General features: G+C 47.2%; 1 protein-coding gene across 1 annotated transcript in view; it reads right to left on the reverse strand.

The window, feature by feature from the left end:
* Positions 1 to 23,402, reverse strand: part of LOC138853344 (uncharacterized) — a 282,733-nt gene that overhangs the window by 176,522 nt on the left and 82,809 nt on the right. The window contains exon 3 of the mRNA XM_070089522.1: positions 21,160 to 21,402. Within this exon, the coding sequence (XP_069945623.1) occupies positions 21,160 to 21,402 (243 nt within the window). The remainder of the gene's footprint in view (positions 1 to 21,159; positions 21,403 to 23,402) is intronic.

Here is a 23,402-nt window from a genome sequence, read left to right on the forward strand (position 1 = left end):
ACCGTGTCTGAGGTGGGTGAGGAGAACGGTACCGTGTCTGAGGTGGGTGAGGAGAACGGTACCGTGTCTGATGTGGGTGACGAGAACGGTACTGTGTCTGAGGTGGGTGAGGAGAACGGTACTGTGTCTGAGGTGGGTGAGGAGAACGGTACTGTGTTTGAGGTGGGTGACGAGAACGGTACCGTGTCTGAAAAGGGTGAGGAGAACGGTACCGTGTCTGAGGTGGGTGAGGAGAACGGTACTGTGTGTGAGGTGGGTGACGAGAACGGTACCGTGTCTGAGGTGGGTGACGAGAACGGCACCGTGTCTGAGGTGGGTGACGAGAACGGTACCGTGTCTGAGGTGGGTGAGGAGAAAGGTACTGTGTCTGAGGTGGGTGACGAGAACGGTACCGTGTCTGAAAAGGGTGAGGAGAACGGTACCGTGTCTGAGGTGGGTGAGGAGAACGGTACTGTGTGTGAGGTGGGTGACGAGAACGGTACCGTGTCTGAGGTGGGTGACGAGAACGGCACCGTGTCTGAGGTGGGTGACGAGAACGGTACAGTGTCTGAGGTGGGTGACGAGAACGGTACCGTTTCTGAGGTGGGTGACGAGAACGGTACCGTGTCCGAGGTTGGTGACGAGAACGGTACCGTGTCTGAGGTGGGTGAGGAGAACGGTACCGTGTCTGAGGTGGGTGACGAGAACGGTACCGTGTCTGATGTGGGTGACGAGAACGGTACTGTGTCTGAGGTGGGTGAGGAGAACGGTACTGTGTCTGAGGTGGGTGACGAGAACGGTACCGTGTCTGAGGAGGGTGAGGAGAACGGTACCGTGTCTGAGGTGGGTGAGGAGAACGGTACTGTGTGTGAGGTGGGTGACGAGAACTGTACCGTGTCTGAGGTAGGTGACGAGAACGGCACCGTGTCTGAGGTGGGTGACGAGAACGGTACCGTGTCTGAGGTGGGTGACGAGAACGGTACCGTGTCTGAGGTGGGTGAGGAGAACGGTACCGTGTCTGAGGTGGGTGAGGAGAACGGTACCGTGTCTGAGGTGGGTGAGGAGAACGGTACCGTGTCTGAGGTAGGTGACGAAAACGGTACTGTGTCTGAGGTGGGTGAGGAGAACGGTACTGTGTCTGAGGTGGGTGAGGACAACGGCACTGTGCCTGAGGTGGGTGATGAGAACGGTACCGTGTCTGAGGTGGATGAGGGGAACGGTACCGTGTCTGAGGTGGGTGACGAGAACGGTACTGTGTCTGAGGTGGGTGACGAGAACGGTACCGTGTTTGAGGTGGGTGAGGAGAACGGTACAGTGTCTGAGGTGGGTGACGAGAACGGTACCGTGTCTGAGGTGGGTGACGAGAACGGTACCGTGTCTTAGGTGGGTGACGAGAACGGTACCGTGTCTGAGGTGGGTGACGAGAACGGTACCGTGTCTGAGGTGGGTGACGAGAACGGTACCGTGTCTGAGGATGGTGACGAGAACGGTACCGTGTCTGAGGTGGGTGAAGAGAACGGTACCGTGTCTGAGGTGGGTGAGGAGAACGGTACCGTGTCTGATGTGGGTGACGAGAACGGTACTGTGTCTGAGGTGGGTGAGGAGAACGGTACTGTGTCTGAGGTGGGTGACGAGAACGGTACTGTGTCTGAGGTGGGTGACGAGTACGGTACCGTGTCTGAGGTGGGTGAGGAGAACGGTACCGTGTCTGAGGTGGGTGAGGAGAACGGTACTGTGTGTGAGGTGGGTGACGAGAACGGTACCGTGTCTGAGGTGGGTGACGAGAACGGCACCGTGTCTGAGGTGGGTGACGAGAACGGTACCGTGTCTGAGGTGGGTGAGGAGAACGGTACCGTGTCTGAGGTGGGTGACGAGAACGGTACCGTGTCTGAGGTGGGTGAGGAGAACGGTACCGTGTCTGAGGTGGGTGAGGAGAACGGTACCGTGTCAGAGGTAGGTGACGAAAACGGTACTGTGTCTGAGGTGGGTGAGGAGAACGGTACTGTGTCTGAGGTGTGTGAGGACAACGGTACTGTGTCTGAGGTGGGTGACGAGAACGGTACCGTGTCTGAGGTGGTGAGGGGAACGGTACTGTGTCTGAGGTGAGTGACGAGAAAGGTACTGTGTCTGAGGTGGGTGACGAGAACGGTACCGTGTGTGAGGTGGGTGACGAGAAGGGTACCGTGTTTGAGGTGGGTGACGAGAACGTTACTGTGTCTGAGGTGGGTGACGAGAACGGTACAGTAACTGAGGTGGGTGACGAGAACGGTACTGTGTCTGAGGTGGGTGACGAGAACGGTACTGTGTCTGAGGTGGGTGACGAGAACGTTACTGTGTCTGAGGTGGGTGAGGAGAACGGTACTGTGTCTGAGGTGGGTGAGGAGAACGGTACTGTGTCTAAGGTGGGTGACGAGAACGGTACCGTGTCTGAAAAGGGTGAGGAGAACGGTACCGTGTCTGAGGTGGGTGAGGAGAACGGTACTGTGTGTGAGGTGGGTGACGAGAACGGTACCGTGTCTGAGGTGGGTGACGAGAACGGCACCGTGTCTTAGGTGGGTGACGAGAACGGTACCGTGTCTGAGGTGGGTGAGGAGAATGGTACTGTGTCTGAGGTGGGTGACGAGAACGGTACCGTGTCTGAAAAGGGTGAGGAGAACGGTACCGTGTCTGAGGTGGGTGAGGAGAACGGTACAGTGTGTGAGGTGGGTGACGAGAACGGTACCGTGTCTGAGGTGGGTGACCAGAACGGCACCGTGTCTGAGGTGGGTGACGAGAACGGTACCGTTTCTGAGGTGGGTGACGAGAACGGTACCGTGTCCGAGGTTGGTGACGAGAACGGTACCGTGTCTGAGGTGGGTGAGGAGAACGGTACCGTGTCTGAGGTGGGTGACGAGAACGGTACCGTGTCTGATGTGGGTGACGAGAACGGTACTGTGTCTGAGGTGGGTGAGGAGAACGGTACTGTGTCTGAGGTGGGTGAGGAGAACGGTACTGTGTCTAAGGTGGGTGACGAGAACGGTACCGTGTCTGAAAAGGGTGAGGAGAACGGTACCGTGTCTGAGGTGGGTGAGGAGAACGGTACTGTGTGTGAGGTGGGTGACGAGAACGGTACCGTGTCTGAGGTGGGTGACGAGAACGGCACCGTGTCTTAGGTGGGTGACGAGAACGGTACCGTGTCTGAGGTGGGTGAGGAGAATGGTACTGTGTCTGAGGTGGGTGACGAGAACGGTACCGTGTCTGAAAAGGGTGAGGAGAACGGTACCGTGTCTGAGGTGGGTGAGGAGAACGGTACAGTGTGTGAGGTGGGTGACGAGAACGGTACCGTGTCTGAGGTGGGTGACCAGAACGGCACCGTGTCTGAGGTGGGTGACGAGAACGGTACCGTTTCTGAGGTGGGTGACGAGAACGGTACCGTGTCCGAGGTTGGTGACGAGAACGGTACCGTGTCTGAGGTGGGTGAGGAGAACGGTACCGTGTCTGAGGTGGGTGACGAGAACGGTACCGTGTCTGATGTGGGTGACGAGAACGGTACTGTGTCTGAGGTGGGTGAGGAGAACGGTACTGTGTCTGAGGTGGGTGACGAGAACGGTACCGTGTCTGAGGAGGGTGAGGAGAACGGTACCGTGTCTGAGGTGGGTGAGGAGAACGGTACTGTGTGTGAGGTGGGTGACGAGAACGGTACCGTGTCTGAGGTAGGTGACGAGAACGGCACCGTGTCTGACGTGGGTGACGAGAACGGTACCGTGTCTGAGGAGGGTGACGAGAACGGTACCGTGTCTGAGGTGGGTGAGGAGAACGGTACCGTGTCTGAGGTGGGTGAGGAGAACGGTACCGTGTCTGAGGTGGGTGAGGAGAACGGTACCGTGTCTGAGGTAGGTGACGAAAACGGTACTGTGTCTGAGGTGGGTGAGGAGAACGGTACTGTGTCTGAGGTGGGTGAGCACAACGGCACTGTGCCTGAGGTGGGTGATGAGAACGGTACCGTGTCTGAGGTGGATGAGGGGAACGGTACCGTGTCTGAGGTGGGTGAGGAGAACGGTACTGTGTCTGAGGTGGGTGAGGAGAACGGTACTGTGTCTGAGGTGGGTGACGAGAACGGTACCGTGTCTGAGGTGGGTGAGGAGAACGGTACCGTGTCTGAGGTGGGTGAGGAGAACGGTACTGTGTGTGAGGTGGGTGACGAGAACGGTACCGTGTCTGAGGTGGGTGACGAGAACGGCACCGTGTCTGAGGTGGGTGACGAGAACGGTACCGTGTCTGAGGTGGGTGACGAGAACGGTACCGTGTCTTAGGTGGGTGACGAGAACGGTACCGTGTCTGAGGTGGGTGAGGAGAACGGTACCGTGTCTGAGGTGGGTGAGGAGAACGGTACCGTGTCTGAGGTAGGTGACGAAAACGGTACTGTGTCTGAGGTGGGTGAAAAGAACGGTACTGTGTCTGAGGTGTGTGAGGGGAACGGTACTGTGTCTGAGGTGAGTGACGAGAAAGGTACTGTGTGTGAGGTGGGTGACGAGAACGGTACCGTGTGTGAGGTGGGTGACGAGAACAGTACCGTGTTTGAGGTGGGTGACGAGAACGTTACTGTCTGAGGTGGGTGACGAGAACGGTACAGTAACTGAGGTGGGTGACGAGAACGGTACTGTGCCTGAGGTGGGTGACGAGAACGGTACTGTGTCTGAGGTGGGTGACGAGAACGTTACTGTGTCTGAGGTGGGTGACGAGAACGGTAACGTGTCTGAGGTGGGTGACGAGAACGGTACCGTGTTTGAGGAGGGTGACGAGAACGTTACTGTGTCTGAGGTGGGTGACGAGAACGGTACAGTGACTGAGGTGGGTGACGAGAACGGTACTGTGTCTGAGGTGGTTGACGAGAACGGTACTGTGTCTGAGGTGGGTGACGAGAACGCTACTGTGTCTGATGTGGGTGACGAGAACGGTACTGTGTCTGAGGTGGGTGACGAGAACGGTACTGTGTCTGAGGTGGGTGACGAGAACGGTACTGTGTCTTAGGTGGGTGACGAGAAAGGTACTGTGTCTGAGGTGGGTGACGAGAACGGTACTGTGTCTGAGGTGGGTGACGAGAACGGTACCGTGTCCGAGGTGAGTGACGAGAACGGTACCGTGTCTGAGGTGTGTGACGAGAACGGTACTGTGAGGTGGGTGACGAGAACGGTACTGTGTCTGAGGTGGGTGACGAGAACGGCAATGTGTCTCAGGTGGGTGACGAGAACGGTACTGTGTCTAGGTGGGTGACAAGGACGGTACTGTGTCTGAGGTGGGTGACGAGAACGGTACTGTGTCTGAGGTGGGTGAGGAGAACGGTACCGTGTCTGAGGTGGGTGAGGAGAACGGTACCGTGTCTGAGGTGGGTGACGAAAACGGTACTGTGTCTGAGGTGGGTGAGGAGAACGGTACTGTGTCTCAGGTGGGTGAGGAGAACGGTACTGTGTCTGAGGTGGGTGACGAGAACGGTACCGTGTCTGAGGTGGGTGAGGGGAACGGTACTGTGTCTGAGGTGAGTGACGAGAACGGTACTGTCTTAGGTGGGTGACGAGAAAGGTACTGTGTCTGAGGTGGGTGACGAGAACGGTGCTGTGTCTGAGGTGGGTGACGAGAACGGTACCGTGTCTGAGGTGGGTGACGAGAACTGTACCGTTTTTGAGGTGGGTGACGAGAACGTTACTGTATCTGAGGTGGGTGACGAGAACGGTACTGTGTCTGAGGTGGGTGACGAGAACGGTACCGTGTCTGAGGTGGATGACGAGAACGGTACTGTGTCTGAGGTTGGTGACGAGGACGGTACCGTGTCTGAGGTGGATGACGAGAACGGTACCGTGTTTGAGGTGGGGGACGAGAACGGTACTGTGTCTGAGGTGGGTGACGAGAACGGTACTGTGTCTGAGGTGGGTGACGAGAACGGTACCGTGTCTGAGGTGGGTGACGAGAACGGTACCGTTTTTGAGGTGGGTGACGAGAACGTTACTGTGTCTGAGGTGGGTGACGTGAACGGTACAGTGACTGAGGTGGGTGACGAGAACGGTACTGTGTCTGAGGTGGGTGACGAGAACGGTACTGTGTCTGAGGTGGGTGACGAGAACGTTACTGTGTCTGAGGTGGGTGACGAGAACGGTACTGTGTCTGAGGTGGGTGACGAGAACGGTACCGTGTCTGAGGTGGATGACGAGAACGGTACCGTGTCTGAGGTTGGTGACGAGAACGGTACCGTGTCTGAGGTGGATGACGAGAACGGTACCGTGTTTGAGGTGGGTGACGAGAACGGTACTGTGTCTGAGGTGGGTGACGAGAACGGTACTGTGTCTTAGGTGGGTGACGAGAACGGTACTGTGTCTGAGGTGGGTGACGAGAACGGTACCGTGTCCGAGGTGGGTGTCGAGAACGGTACCGTGTCTGAGGTGTGTGACGAGAACGTTACTGTGAGGTGGGTGACGAGAACGGTACTGTGTCTGAGGTGGGTGACGAGAACGGCAATGTGTCTGAGGTGGGTGACGAGAACGGTACTGTGTCTAGGTGGGTGACAAGGACGGTACTGTGTCTGAGGTGGGTGACGAGAACGGTACCGTGTCTGAGGTGTGTGACGAGAACGGTACTGTGAGGTGGGTGACGAGAACGGTACTGTGTCTGAGGTGGGTGACGAGAACGGCAATGTGTCTGAGGTGGGTGACGAGAACGGTACTGTATCTAGGTGGGTGACAAGGACGGTACTGTGTCTGAGGTGGGTGACGAGAACGGTACTGTGTCTGAGGTGGGTGACGAGAACGGTACTGTGTCTGAGGAGGGTGAGGAGAACGGTACCGTGTCTGAGGTGGGTGAGGAGAACGGTACCGTGTCTGAGGTGGGTGACGAAAACGGTAGTGTGTCTGAGGTGGGTGAGGAGAACGGTACTGTGTCTGAGGTGGGTGAGGAGAACGGTACTGTGTCTGAGGTGGGTGACGAGAACGGTACCGTGTCTGAGGTGGGTGAGGGGAACGGTACTGTGTCTGAGGTGAGTGACGGGAACGATACTGTCTTAGGTGGGTGACGAGAAAGGTACTGTGTCTGAGGTGGGTGACGAGAACGGTACTGTGTCTGAGGTGGGTGACGAGAACGGTACCGTTTTTGAGGTGGGTGACGAGAACGTTACTGTGTCTGAGGTGGGTGACGAGAACGGTACAGTGACTGTGGTGGGTGACGAGAACGGTACTGTGTCTGAGGTGGGTGACGAGAACGGTACTGTGTCTGAGGTGGGTGACGAGAACGTTACTGTGTCTGAGGTGGGTGACGAGAACGGTACTGTGTCTGAAGTGGGTGACGAGAACGGTACCGTGTCTGAGGTGGGTGACGAGAACGGTACCGTGTCTGAGGTGTGTGACGAGAACGGTACCGTGTCTGAGGTGGGTGACAAGAACCGTACCGTGTCTGAGGTGGGTGACAAGAACGGTACCGTGTCTGAGGTGGGTGACGAGAACGGTACCGTATCTGAGGTGGGTGACGAGAACGGTTCCGTGTCTGAGGTGGGTGACGAGAACGGTACCGTGTCTGAAGTGGGTGACGAGAACGGTACCGTGTCTGAGGTGGGTGACCAGAACGGTACCGTGTCTGAGGTGGGTGAGGAGAACGGTACCGTGTCTGAGGTGGGTGACGAGAACGGTACCGTGTCTTAGGTGGGTGACGAGAACGGTACCGTGTCTGAGGAGGGTGACGAGAACGGTACCGTGTCTGAGGTGGGTTACCTGGAGTTACCTGGAGGTTATTCCGGGGATCAACGCCCCCGCGGCCCGGTCTACGACCAGGCCTCCCGATGGATCAGGGCCTGATCAACTAGGCTGTTACTGTTGGCCGCACGCAGTCCAACGTACGAGCCACAGCCCGGCTGAACCGGCACTGACTTTAGGTATCTGTCCAGCTCTCTCTTGAAGACAGCCAGGGGTTTATTGGCAATTCCCCTAATGCTTGCTGGGAGGCTGTTGAACAGTTTTGGGCCCCGGACACATATGGTGTTTTCCCTTAGTGTACCAATGGCGCCCCTACTTTTTATTGGGGGCACTTTGCATCGCCTGCCAAGTCTTTTACTTTCGTAGGGAGTGATTTCTGTGTGCAGATTTGGGACCATTCCTTCCAAGATTTTCCAAGTGAAGATTATGATATATCTCTCCCTCCTGCGTTCCAACGAGTACAAGTCAAGTGCTTCCAAGCGTTCCCAGTAGTTAAGGTGCTTGACAGAACTTATACGTGCAGTAAAGGATCTCTGTACACTCTCTAGATCTGCGATTTCACCTGCTTTGAATGGAGATGTTAATGTACAGCAGTATTCCAGCCTAGAGAGAACAAGTGGTTTGAAAAGGATCATCATGGCCTTGGCATCTCTCGTTTCGAAGGTTCTCATTATCCATCCTATCATTTTCTTTGCACGTGCGATCGTGGCACTGTTGTGATCCTTGAAAGTGAGATCCTCAGACATTACTACTCCCAGGTCCCTTACATTAGTGACGAAAACGATACCGTGTCTGAGGTGGGTGACCAGAACGGTACCGTGTCTGAGGTGGTTGAGGAGAACGGTACCGTGCCTGAGGTGGGTGACGAGAACGGTACCGTGTCTGAGGTGGGTGACAAGAACGGTACCGTGTCTGAGGTGGGTGAGGAGAACGGTACCGTGTCTGAGGTGGGTGACGAGAACGGTACCGTGTCTGAGGTGGGTGACGAGAACGGTACCGTGTCTGAGGTGGGTGACAAGAACGGTACCGTGTCTGAGGTGGGTGAGGAGAACGGTACCGTGTCTGAGGTGGGTGACGAGAACGGTACCGTGTCTGAGGTGGGTGATGAGAACGGTACCGTGTCTGAGGTGGGCGACGAGAACGGTACCGTGTCTGAGGTGGGTGACGAGAACGGTACCGTGTCTGAGGTGGGTGACGAGAACGGTACCGTGTCTGAGGTGGGTGACGAGAACGGTACCGTGTCTGAGGTGGGTGACGAGAACGGTACCGTGTCTGAGGTGGGTGACGAGAACGGTACCGTGTCTGAGGTGGGCGACGAGAACGGTACCGTGTCTGAGGTGGGTGACGAGAACGGTACCGTGTCTGAGGTGGGAGACGAGAACGGTACCGTGTCTGAGGTGGGCGACGAGAACGGTACCGTGTCTGAGGTGGGTGACGAGAACGGTACCGTATCTGAGGTGGGTGACGAGAACGGTACCGTGTCTGAGGTGGGTGACGAGAACGGTACCGTGTCTGAGGTGGGTGACGAGAACGGTACCGTGTTTGAGGTGGGTGAGGAGAACGGTACCGTGTTTGAGGTGGGTGAGGAGAACGGTACCGTGTCTGAGGTGGGTGACGAGAACGGTACCGTGTCTGAGGTGGGTGACGAGAACGGTACCGTGTCTGAGGTGGGTGAGGAGAACGGTACCGTGTCTGAGGTGTGTGAGGAGAACGGTACCGTGTCTGAGGTGGGTGACGAGGACGGTACCGTGTCTGAGGTGGGTGAGGAGAACGGTACCGTGTCTGAGGTGGGTGACGAGGACGGTACCGTGTCTGAGGTGGGTGAGGAGAACGGTACCGTGTCTGAGGTGGGTGACAAGAACGGTACCGTGTCTGAGGTGGGTGACGAGAACGGTAACGTGTCTGAGGTGGGTGACGAGAACGGTACCGTGTCTGAGGTGGGTGAGGAGAACGGTACCGTGTCTGAGGTGGGTGACGAGAACGGTACCGTGTCTGAGGTGGGTGAGGAGAACGGTACCGTGTCTGAGGTGGGTGACGAGAACGGTACCGTGTCTGAGGTAGGTGAGGAGAACGGTACCGTGTCTGAGGTGGGTGACGAGAACGGTACCGTGTCTGAGGTGGGTGAGGAGAACGGTACCGTGTCTGAGGTGGGTGACGAGAACGGTACCGTGTCTGAGGTAGGTGAGGAGAACGGTACCGTGTCTAAGGTGGGTGACGAGAACGGTACCGTGTCTGAGGTTGGTGAGGAGAACGGTACAGTGTCTGAGGTGGGTGACGAGAACGGTACCGTGTCTGAGGTGGGCGACAAGAACGGTACCGTGTCTGAGGTGGGTGACAAGAACGGTACCGTGTCTGAGGTGGGTGAGGAGAACGGTACCGTGTCTGAGGTGGGTGACAAGAACGGTACCGTGTCTGAGGTGGGTGACGAGAACGGTACCGTGTCTGAGGTGGGTGACAAGAACGGTACCGTGTCTGAGGTGGGTGACGAGAACGGTACCGTGTCTGAGGTGGGTGACGAGAACGGTACCGTGTCTGAGGTAGGTGAGGAGAACGGTACCGTGTCTAAGGTGGGTGACGAGAACGGTACCGTGTCTGAGGTGGGTGACGAGAACGGTACTGTGTCTGAGGTGGGTGACGAGAACGGTACTGTGTCTGAGGTGGGTGACGAGAACGGTACCGTGTCTGAGGTGGGTGACGAGAACGGTACCGTGTCTGAGGTGGGTGACGAGAACGTTACCGTGTCTGAGGTGGGTGAGGAGAACGTTACCGTGTCTGAGGTGGGTGAGGAGAACGGTACCGTGTCTGAGGTGGGTGAGGAGAACGGTACCGTGTCTGAGGTGGGTGAGGAGAACGGTACCGTGTCTGAGGTGGGTGACGAGAACGGTACCGTGTCTGAGGTGGGTGACAAGAACGGTACCGTGTCTGAGGTGGGTGAAGAGAACGGTACCGTGTCTGAGGTGGGGTTCTTGGACGACCACAACGACACACTTAAGGGCCACGTCACTTCCAATGTCTTATAATAATGTCTTATAATAATGTCTTATAATAATGTGTTATTTTCCCCCTATTATCTACCTTCTCCATAATTACTTTCGCTTTCCCTTTGTCTTCCTTCGTAAGGTGAAGTCCAGGAGAGATCCAGACTTCACCTTACGAAAGCAGACAAAGCAAATGCGATAGTAATTATGGAGGAGGTAGATTATAGAGGAAAATTATACCTGATGGTAGGAGACAGAGAAACTTACGCTTCTCTTAAGGGGATTATACTAAGATCAACAGAAAAAGAAAGAGATCAGGAGACACGATCATGGCATACAAGATACTCAGTGACCAGACAGAATGGAGACGGATAGACTGTGTAAAACGCGAGAAACACTTGCTCAGTTCCTTGGAACAAGAGCCCTTCATCGTCATCTATCACAGTATATATTATAAATCATTAGTTATGACGTAGTTCAATATTTTAACTACGACTGTATGTTGTCTTATCTATATTTGTCAGTAACTTACGACAAGCTTCACAGAGTGTGTAGTAAGCTTCAGAACAGTAACTTACGACAAGCTTCACAGAGTGTGTAGTAAGCTTCAGAACAGTAACTTACGACAAGCTTCACAGAGTGTGTAGTAAGCTTCAGAACAGTAACTTACGACAAGCTTCACAGAGTGTGTAGTAAGCTTCAGAACAGTAACTTACGAGAAGCTTCACAGAGTGTGTAGTAAGCTTCAGAACAGTAACTTACGAGATGCTTCACAGAGTGTGTAGTAAGCTTCAGAACAGTAACTTACGACAAGCTTCACAGAGTGTGTAGTAAGCTTCAGAACAGTAACTTACGACAAGCTTCACAGAGTGTGTAGTAAGCTTCAGAACAGTAACTTACGACAAGCTTCACAGAGTGTGTAGCAAGCTTCACAACAGTAACCTACGACAAGCTTCACAGAGTGTGTAGTAAGCTTCAGAACAGTAACTTACGACAAGCTTCACAGAGTGTGTAGTAAGCTTCAGAACAGTAACTTACGACAAGCTTCACAGAGTGTGTAGTAAGCTTCAGAACAGTAACTTACGACAAGCTTCACAGAGTGTGTAGTAAGCTTCAGAACAGTAACTTACGATAGTAAGCTTCAGAAAAGTAACTTACGACAAGCTTCACAGAGTGTGTAGTAAGCTTCAGAACAGTAACTTACGACAAGCTTCACAGAGTGTGTAGTAAGCTTCAGAACAGTAACTTACGACAAGCTTCACAGAGTGTGTAGTAAGCTTCAGAACAGTAACTTACGACAAGCTTCACAGAGTGTGTAGCAAACTTCAGAACAGTAACCTACGACAAGCTTCACAGAGTGTGTAGTAAGCTTCAGAACAGTAACTTACGACAAGCTTCACAGAGTGTGCAGTAAGCTTCAGAACAGTAACTTACGACAAGCTTCACAGAGTGTGTAGTAAGCTTCAGAACAGTAACTTACGACAAGCTTCACAGAGTGTGTAGTAAGCTTCAGAACAGTAACTTACGATAGTAAGCTTCAGAAAAGTAACTTACGACAAGCTTCACAGAGTGTTTAGTAAGCTTCAGAACAGTAACTTACGACAAGCTTCACAGAGTGTGTAGTAAGCTTCAGAACAGTAACTTACGACAAGCTTCACAGAGTGTGTAGTAAGCTTCAGAACAGTAACTTACGACAAGCTTCACAGAGTGAGTAGTAAGCTTCAGAAAAGTAACTTACGACAAGCTTCACAGAGTGTGTAGTAAGCTTCAGAACAGTAACTTACGACAAGCTTCACAGAGTGTGTAGTAAGCTTCAGAATAGTAACTTACGAGAAGCTTCAAATAGTATGTAGTAAGCTTCAGAACAGTAACTTACGAGAAGCTTCACAGAGTGTGTAGTAAGCTTCAGAACAGTAACTTACGGCAAGCTTCAAATAGTATGTAGTAAGCTTCAGAACAGTAACTTACGAGAAGCTTCACAGAGTGTGTAGTAAGCTTCAGAACAGTAACTTACGAGAAGCTTCACAGAGTGTGTAGTAAGCTTCAGAACAGTAACTTACGAGAAGCTTCACATAGTATGTAGTAAGCTTCAGAACAGTAACTTACGAAAAGCTTCACATAGTATGTAGTATGCTTCAGAACAGTAACTTACGACAAGCTTCACAGAGTGTGTAGTAAGCTTCAAGAACAGTAACTTACGACAAGCTTCACAGAGTGTGTAGTAAGCTTCAGAACAATAACTTACGAGAAGCTTCACAGAGTGTGTAGTAAGCTTCTGAACAGTAACTTACGAGAAGCTTCACGGAGTGTGTAGTAAGCTTCAGAACAGTAACTTACGAGAAGCTTCACAGAGTGTGTAGTAAGCTTCAGAACAATAACTTACGAGAAGCTTCACAGAGTGTGTAGTAAGCTTCTGAACAGTAACTTACGAGAAGCTTCACAGAGTGTGTAGTAAGCTTCAGAACAATAACTTACGAGAAGCTTCACAGAGTGTGTAGTAAGCTTCTGAACAGTAACTTACGAGAAGCTTCACAGAGTGTGTAGTAAGCTTCAGAACAGTAACTTACGAGAAGCTTCACAGAGTGTGTAGTAAGCTTCAGAACAGTAACTTACGAGAAGCTTCACAGAGTGTGTAGTAAGCTTCAGAACAGTAACTTACGAGAAGCTTCACAGAGTGTGTAGTAAGCTTCTGAACAGTAACTTACGAGAAGCTTCACAGAGTGTGTAGTAAGCTTCTGAACAGTAACTTACGAGAAGCTTCACAGAGTGTGTAGTAAGCTTCAGAACAGTAACTTACGAGAAGCTTCACAGAGTGTGTAGTAAGCTTCAGAACAATAACTTACGAGAAGCTTCACAGAGTGTGTAGTAAGCTTCTGAACAGTAACTTACGAGAAGCTTCACAGAGTGTGTAGTAAGCTTCAGAACAATAACTTACGAGAAGCTTCACAGAGTGTGTAGTAAGCTTCTGAACAGTAACTTACGAGAAGCTTCACAGAGTGTGTAGTAAGCTTCAGAACAGTAACTTACGAGAAGCTTCACAGAGTGTGTAGTAAGCTTCAGAACAGTAACTTACGAGAAGCTTCACAGAGTGTGTAGTAAGCTTCAGAACAGTAACTTACGAGAAGTTTCACAGAGTGTGTAGTAAGCTTCAGAACAGTAACTTACGAGAAGCTTCACAGAGTGTGTAGTAAGCTTCAGAACAGTAATTTACGAGAAGCTTCACAGAGTGTGTAGTAAGCTTCAGAACAGTAACTTACGAGAAGCTTCAAATAGTATGTAGTAAGCTTCAGAACAGTAACTTACGAGAAGCTTCACATAGTATGTAGTAAGCTTCAGAACAGTAACTTACGAGAAGCTTCACATAGTATGTAGTAAGCTTCAGAACAGTAACTTACGAGAAGCTTCACAGAGTGTGTAGTAAGCTTCAGAACAGTAACTTACGACAAGCTTCACAGAGTGTGTAGTAAGCTTCAGAACATTAACTTACGACAAGCTTCACAGAGTGTGTAGTATGCTTCAGAACAGTAACTTACGAGAAGCTTCACAGAGTGTGTAGTAAGCTTCAGAACAGTAACTTACGACAAGCTTCACAGAGTGTGTAGTAAGTTTCTGAACAGTAACTTACGAGAAGCTTCACAGAGTGTGTAGTAAGCTTCAGAACAGTAACTTACGAGAAGCTTCACAGAGTGTGTAGTAAGCTTCAGAACAGTAACTTACGAGAAGCTTCACAGAGTGTGTAGTAAGCTTCAAAACAGTAACTTACGAGAAGCTTCACAGAGTGTGTTGTAAGCTTCAGAACAGTAACTTACGAGAAGCTTCACAGAGTGTGTAGTAAGCTTCAGAACAGTAACTTACGAGAAGCTTCACAGAGTGTGTAGTAAGCTTCAGAACAGTAACTTACGAGAAGCTTCAAATAGTATGTAGTAAGCTTCAGAACAGTAACTTACGAGAAGCTTCACATAGTATGTAGTAAGCTTCAGAACAGTAACTTACGAGAAGCTTCACATAGTATGTAGTAAGCTTCAGAACAGTAACTTACGAGAAGCTTCACAGAGTGTGTAGTAAGCTTCAGAACAGTAACTTACGAGAAGCTTCACAGAGTGTGTAGTAAGCTTCAGAACATTAACTTACGAGAAGCTTCACAGAGTGTGTAGTAAGCTTCAGAACAGTAACTTACGAGAAGCTTCACATAGTATGTAGTAAGCTTCAGAACAGTAACTTACGAGAAGCTTCACAGAGTGTGTAGTAAGCTTCAGAACAGTAACTTACGAGAAGCTTCACATAGTATGTAGTAAGCTTCAGAACAGTAACTTACGAGAAGCTTCACAGAGTGTGTAGTAAGCTTCAGAACAGTAACTTACGAGAAGCTTCACATAGTATGTAGTAAGCTTCAGAACAGTAACTTACGAGATGCTTCACAGAGTGTGTAGTAAGCTTCAGAACAGTAACTTACGACAAGCTTCACAGAGTGTGTAGTAAGCTTCAGAACAGTAACTTACGACAAGCTTCACAGAGTGTGTAGTAAGCTTCAGAACAGTAACTTACGACAAGCTTCACAGAGTGTGTAGCAAGCTTCAGAACAGTAACCTACGACAAGCTTCACAGAGTGTGTAGTAAGCTTCAGAACAGTAACTTACGACAAGCTTCACAGAGTGTGTAGTAAGCTTCAGAACAGTAACTTACGACAAGCTTCACAGAGTGTGTAGTAAGCTTCAGAACAGTAACTTACGACAAGCTTCACAGAGTGTGTAGTAAGCTTCAGAACAGTAACTTACGATAGTAAGCTTCAGAAAAGTAACTTACGACAAGCTTCACAGAGTGTGTAGTAAGCTTCAGATCAGTAACTTACGACAAGCTTCACAGAGTGTGTAGTAAGCTTCAGAACAGTAACTTACGACAAGCTTCACAGAGTGTGTAGTAAGCTTCAGAACAGTAACTTACGACAAGCTTCACAGAGTGTGTAGCAAACTTCAGAACAGTAACCTACGACAAGCTTCACAGAGTGTGTAGTAAGCTTCAGAACAGTAACTTACGACAAGCTTCACAGAGTGTGTAGTAAGCTTCAGAACAGTAACTTACGACAAGCTTCACAGAGTGTGTAGTAAGCTTCAGAACAGTAACTTACGACAAGCTTCACAGAGTGTGTAGTAAGCTTCAGAACAGTAACTTACGATAGTAAGCTTCAGAAAAGTAACTTACGACAAGCTTCACAGAGTGTGTAGTAAGCTTCAGAACAGTAACTTACGACAAGCTTCACAGAGTGTGTAGTAAGCTTCAGAACAGTAACTTACGACAAGCTTCACAGAGTGTGTAGTAAGCTTCAGAACAGTAACTTACGACAAGCTTCACAGAGTGTGTAGTAAGCTTCAGAACAGTAACTTACGACAAGCTTCACAGAGTGTGTAGTAAGCTTCAGAACAGTAACTTACGACAAGCTTCACAGAGTGAGTAGTAAGCTTCAGAAAAGTAACTTACGACAAGCTTCACAGAGTGTGTAGTAAGCTTCAGAACAGTAACTTACGACAAGCTTCACAGAGTGTGTAGTAAGCTTCAGAATAGTAACTTACGAGAAGCTTCAAATAGTATGTAGTAAGCTTCAGAACAGTAACTTACGAGAAGCTTCACAGAGTGTGTAGTAAGCTTCAGAACAGTAACTTACGACAAGCTTCAAATAGTATGTAGTAAGCTTCAGAACAGTAACTTACGAGAAGCTTCACAGAGTGTGTAGTAAGCTTCAAGAACAGTAACTTACGACAAGCTTCACAGAGTGTGTAGTAAGCTTCAGAACAATGACTTACGATAAGCTTCACAGAGTGTGTAGTAAGCTTCTGAACAGTAACTTACGAGAAGCTTCACAGAGTGTGTAGTAAGCTTCAGAACAGTAACTTACGAGAAGCTTCACAGAGTGTGTAGTAAGCTTCAGAACAATAACTTACGAGAAGCTTCACAGAGTGTGTAGTAAGCTTCCGAACAGTAACTTACGAGAAGCTTCACAGAGTGTGTAGTAAGCTTCAGAACAATAACTTACGAGAAGCTTCACAGAGTGTGTAGTAAGCTTCTGAACAGTAACTTACGAGAAGCTTCACAGAGTGTGTAGTAAGCTTCAGAACAGTAACTTACGAGAAGCTTCACAGAGTGTGTAGTAAGCTTCAGAACAGTAGCTTACGAGAAGCTTCACAGAGTGTGTAGTAAGCTTCAGAACAGTAACTTACGAGAAGCTTCACAGAGTGTGTAGTAAGCTTCTGAACAGTAACTTACGAGAAGCTTCACAGAGTGTGTAGTAAGCTTCAGAACAGTAACTTACGAGAAGCTTCACAGAGTGTGTAGTAAGCTTCAGAACAATAACTTACGAGAAGCTTCACAGAGTGTGTAGTAAGCTTCTGAACAGAAACTTACGAGAAGCTTCACAGAGTGTGTAGTAAGCTTCAGAACAATAACTTACGAGAAGCTTCACAGAGTGTGTAGTAAGCTTCTGAACAGTAACTTACGAGAAGCTTCACAGAGTGTGTAGTAAGCTTCAGAACAGTAACTTACGAGAAGCTTCACAGAGTGTGTAGTAAGCTTCAGAACAGTAACTTACGAGAAGCTTCACAGAGTGTGTAGTAAGCTTCAGAACAGTAACTTACGAGAAGTTTCACAGAGTGTGTAGTAAGCTTCAGAACAGTAACTTACGAGAAGCTTCACAGAGTGTGTAGTAAGCTTCAGAACAGTAATTTACGAGAAGCTTCACAGAGTGTGTAGTAAGCTTCAGAACAGTAACTTACGAGAAGCTTCAAATAGTATGTAGTAAGCTTCAGAACAGTAACTTACGAGAAGCTTCACATAGTATGTAGTAAGTTTCAGAACAGTAACTTACGAGAAGCTTCACATAGTATGTAGTAAGCTTCAGAACAGTAACTTACGAGAAGCTTCACAGAGTGTGTAGTAAGCTTCAGAACAGTAACTTACGACAAGCTTCACAGAGTGTGTAGTAAGCTTCAGAACAGTAACTTACGACAAGCTTCACAGAGTGTGTAGTATGCTTCAGAACAGTAACTTACGAGAAGCTTCACAGAGTGTGTAGTAAGCTTCAGAACAGTAACTTACGAGAAGCTTCACAGAGTGTGTAGTAAGTTTCTGAACAGTAACTTACGAGAAGCTTCACAGAGTGTGTAGTAAGCTTCAGAACAGTAACTTACGAGAAGCTTCACAGAGTGTGTAGTAAGCTTCAGAACAGTAACTTACGAGAAGCTTCACAGAGTGTGTAGTAAGCTTCAAAACAGTAACTTACGAGAAGCTTCACAGAGTGTGTTGTAAGCTTCAGAACAGTAACTTACGAGAAGCTTCACAGAGTGTGTAGTAAGCTTCAGAACAGTAACTTACGAGAAGCTTCACAGAGTGTGTAGTAAGCTTCAGAACAGTAACTTACGAGAAGCTTCAAATAGTATGTAGTAAGCTTCAAAACAGTAACTTACGAGAAGCTTCACATAGTATGTAGTAAGCTTCAGAACAGTAACTTACGAGAAGCTTCACATAGTATGTAGTAAGCTTCAGAACAGTAACTTACGAGAAGCTTCACAGAGTGTGTAGTAAGCTTCAGAACAGTAACTTACGAGAAGCTTCACAGAGTGTGTAGTAAGCTTCAGAACAGTAACTTACGAGAAGCTTCACAGAGTGTGTAGTAAGCTTCAGAACAGTAACTTACGAGAAGCTTCACAGAGAGTGTAGTAAGCTTCAGAACAGTAACTTACGAGAAGCTTCACATAGTATGTAGTAAGCTTCAGAACAGTAACTTACGAGAAGCTTCACAGAGTGTGTAGTAAGCTTCAGAACAGTAACTTACGAGAAGCTTCACAGAGTGTGTAGTAAGCTTCAGAACAGTAACTTACGAGAAACTTCACAGAGTGTGTAGTAAGCTTCAGAACAGTAATTTACGACAAGCTTCACAGAGTGTGTAGTAAGCTTCAGAACAGTAACTTACGAGAAGCTTCACATAGTGTGTAGTAAGCTTCAGAACAGTAACTTACGAGAAGCTTCACACAGTGTGTAGTAAGCTTCAGAACAGTAACTTACGAGAAGCTTCACAGAGTGTGTAGTAAGCTTCAGAACAGTAACTTACGAGAAGCTTCACAGAGTGTGTAGTAAGCTTCAGAACAGCAACTTACGAGAAGCTTCACAGAGTATGTAGTAAGCTTCAAAACAGTAACTTACGAGAAGCCTCACATAGTATGTAGTAAGCTTCAAAACAGTAACTTACGAGAAGCCTCACATAGTATGTAGTAAGCTTCAAAACAGTAACTTACGAGAAGCCTCACATAGTATGTAGTAAGCTTCAGAACAGTAACATACGACAAGCTTCACCTAGTATGTAGTAAGCTTCAGAACAGTAACTTACGAGAAGCTTCACAGAGTGTGTAGTAAGCTTCAGAACAGTAACTTAGGAGAAGCTTCACAGAGTGTGTAGTAAGCTTCAGAACAGTAACTTATGAGAAGCTTCACAGAGTGTGTAGTAAGCTTCAGAATAGTAATTTACGAGAACCTTCACATAGTATGTAGTAAGCTTCAGAACAGTAACTTACGAGATGCTTCACAGAGTGTGTAGTAAGCTTCAGAACAGTAATTTACGAGAAGCTTCACATAGTATGTAGTAAGCTTCAGGACAGTAACTTACGAGAAGCTTCACAGAGTGTGTAGTAAGCTTCAGAACAGTAACTTACGAGAAGCTTCACAGAGTGTGTAGTAAGCTTCAGAACAGTAACTTACGAGAAGCTTCACAGAGTGTGTAGTAAGCTTCAGAACAGCAACTTACGAGAAGCTTCACAGAGTATGTAGTAAGCTTCAAAACAGTAACTTACGAGAAGCCTCACATAGTATGTAGTAAGCTTCAAAACAGTAACTTACGAGAAGCCTCACATAGTATGTAGTAAGCTTCAAAACAGTAACTTACGAGAAGCCTCACATAGTATGTAGTAAGCTTCAGAACAGTAACATACGACAAGCTTCACCTAGTATGTAGTAAGCTTCAGAACAGTAACTTACGAGAAGCTTCACAGAGTGTGTAGTAAGCTTCAGAACAGTAACTTAGGAGAAGCTTCACAGAGTGTGTAGTAAGCTTCAGAACAGTAACTTATGAGAAGCTTCACAGAGTGTGTAGTAAGCTTCAGAATAGTAATTTACGAGAACCTTCACATAGTATGTAGTAAGCTTCAGAACAGTAACTTACGAGATGCTTCACAGAGTGTGTAGTAAGCTTCAGAACAGTAATTTACGAGAAGCTTCACATAGTATGTAGTAAGCTTCAGGACAGTAACTTACGAGAAGCTTCACAGAGTGTGTAGTAAGCTTCAGAACAGTAACTTACGAGAAGCTTCACAGAGTGTGTAGTAAGCTTCAGAACAGTAACTTACGAGAAGCTTCACATAGTATGTAGTAAGCTTCAGAACAGTAACTTACGAGAAGCTTCACAGAGTGTGTAGTAAGCTTCAGAACAGTAACTTACGAGAAGCTTCACAGAGTGTGTAGTAAGCTTCAGAACAGTAACTTACGAGAAGCTTCACAGAGTGTGTAGTAAGTTTCAGAACAGTAACTTACGAGTAACTTCACAGAGTGTGTAGTAAGCTTCATAACAGTAACTTACGAGAAGCTTCACAGAGTGTGTAGTAAGCTTCAGAACAGTAGCTTACGAGAAGCTTCACATAGTATTTAGTAAGCTTCAGAACAGTAACTTACGAGAAGCTTCACAGTGTGTGTAGTAAGCTTCAGAACAGCAACTTACGAGAAGCTTCACAGAGTATGTAGTAAGCTTCAGAACAGTAACTTACGAGAAGCCTCACATAGTATGTAGTAAGCTTCAGAACAGTAACATACGAGAAGCTTCACATAGTATGTAGTAAGCTTCAGAACAGTAACTTACGAGAAGCTTCACAGAGTGTGTAGTAAGCTTCAGAACAGTAACTTACGAGAAGCTTCACAGAGTGTGTAGTAAGCTTCAGAACAGTAATTTACGAGAAGCTTCACATAGTATGTAGTAAGCTTCAGAACAGTAACTTACGAGAAGCTTCACATAGTATGTAGTAAGTTTCAGAACAGTAACTTACGAGAAGCTTCACATAGTATGTAGTAAGCTTCAGAACAGTAACTTGCGAGAAGCTTCACATAGTATGTAGTAAGCTTCAGAACAGTAACTTACGAGAAGCTTCACATAGTATGTAGTAAGCTTCAGAACAGTAACTTGCGAGAAGCTTCACATAGTATGTAGTAAGCTTCAGAACAGTAACTTACAAGAAGCTTCACATAGTATGTAGTAAGCTTCAGAACAGTAACTTACGAGAAGCTTCACATAGTATGTAGTAAGCTTCAGAACAGTATCTTACGAGAAGCTTCACAGAGTGTGTAGTAAGCTTCAGAACAGTAACTTACGAGAAGCTTCACATAGTATGTAGTAAGCTTCAGAACAGTAACTTACGAGAAGCTTCACAGAGTGTGTAGTAAGCTTCAGAAAAGTAACTTACGAGAAGCTTCACATAGTATGTAGTAAGCTTCAGAACAGTTGACGTCGTGCATGTAGAAGTCGTCGTGATGGTTGAGTACTGCACAGTTCTCCAGTGCTCCTCCAGTAGGCTCCTGGACTCCATGATAAACAAGGTCACCCCAGAGTGGTGTGTTCATGTGAACATTGATGTTGTCGACCCACATCCAGTGACCTTCCTCGCCCTCATCACTGGCACCCACCCAGTAACTCACATCTCTATATCCTACAGAAGAGATAATTGAGGAAAGTTAGATATTGTCTGTCTCGTGATTAGTGGACGGAGGACTGAGCCTCATTTATTCGTTGGGTTATATAGCCTTCACTTTAAATATCTTATTTCACAATAAAATAATTACAGAAGGTAACAATACCATTACTGGTTCACTTGTGGCCTCTTTATTTGAAGGTATCATGTGAGTACACGAAGAAAACATAATTATTGTCAAGTCTTGATAATTATTACAATTATTACTACTTATTATTATTATTATTATTATTATTATTATTATTATTATTATTATTATTATTATTATTATTATTATTATCATTATTATTATTATTATTATTATTATTATTATTATTATTATTATTATTATTATTATTATCATTATTATTATTATTATTATTATTATTATTATTATTATTATTATTATTATTATTATTATTATCATTATTATTATTATTATTATTATTATTATTATTATTATTATTATTATTATTATTATTATCATTATTATTATTATTATTATTATTATTATTATTATTATTATTAAGATTGTTGAATATATAATGCTACACCTTTTCTCCCGTTTCTGTGTTACTTCAGAAGGTAGGAAACTTTTCGCCACACAGTGGCTTCAACAGTCCATACAAACCAGAATGGTGAAGAACAGGAAGAGTTTGAGGTAATCAGTCCCTCAGCCTTGACTCAATATAATCAGTACATCAATCTTGAAAATATCGATGTAATCAATCTCGAAAAGATTGATTATATCGACTCAAGGCTGAGGGACTGATTACCTCAAACTCTTCCTGTTCTTCACCATTCTCCTTTGTATGGACTGATGAAGCCACTGTGTGGCGAAACATTTCCTCATTAAAGATACCCAAGTGTTGCACATGTGTCTAATTTATCAACTTGTCGGTTCTCTGAACCATTCATTCAACATTCCCCCGATGACTAGCAGAGGCGCCACGAGTACACTGAGAGACAACACAATAAGTGTCCGGGGCCCAAGACTGTTCAACTCCCTCCCAGCATACATAAGGGGAATTACCAATAGACCCCTGACTGACTTTAAGAAGGCACTGGACAGGCGCCTAAAGTCAGTACCTGACCATACCCCCGGCCGGGATTGAACCCGCGGTCATAGAGTCTCAAAACTCCAGCCCGGGTTCAATCCCGGCCGGGGGTATGGTTTATTTGCAATCGTGTCATTACGATTTCTTAAGTCAGTACCTGACCAATCGGGCTGTGGTTCGTACGTCAGCTTGCATGCGGCCAGCAGTAACAGCCTGGTTGATCCGACTCTGATCCACCATGAAGCTTGGTCTCAGATCAGGCCGCGGGGGCGTTGACCCCCGAAACCCTCTCCAGGTAAACATTACAGGTTAGATGGTAATATAGTGGTATGGTGGAATTTTATGTAAGGTATTAACGTTACATGACTGTAGTTAATGTTACATGACTGTAGTTAATGTTGCATGACTGTAGTTAATGTTACATGATTGTAGTTAATGCTACATGACTGTAGTTAATGTTACATGACTGTAGTTAATGTTGCATGACTGTAGTTAATGTTACATGACTGTAGTTAATGTTACATGATTGTAGTTAATGTTGCATGACTGTAGTTAATGTTACATGACTGTAGTTAATGTTACATGACTGTAGTTAATGTTACATGACTGTAGTTAATGTTACATGACTGTAGTTAATGTTACATGACTGTAGTTAATGTTACATGACTGTAGTTAATGTTGCATGACTGTAGTTAATGTTACATGATTGTAGTTAATGCTACATGACTGTAGTTAATGTTACATGACTGTAGTTAATGTTACATGATTGTAGTTAATGTTACATGACTGTAGTTAATGTTACATGACTGTAGTTAATGTTACATGACTGTAGTTAATGTTACATGACTGTAGTTAATGTTACATGACTGTAGTTAATGTTACATGACTGTAGTTAATGTTACACGACTGTAGTTAATGTTA

The sequence above is a fragment of the Cherax quadricarinatus genome, chromosome 28 (genome assembly GCF_038502225.1).
Source record: "Cherax quadricarinatus isolate ZL_2023a chromosome 28, ASM3850222v1, whole genome shotgun sequence".
Lineage (NCBI taxonomy): Eukaryota > Metazoa > Arthropoda > Malacostraca > Decapoda > Parastacidae > Cherax > Cherax quadricarinatus.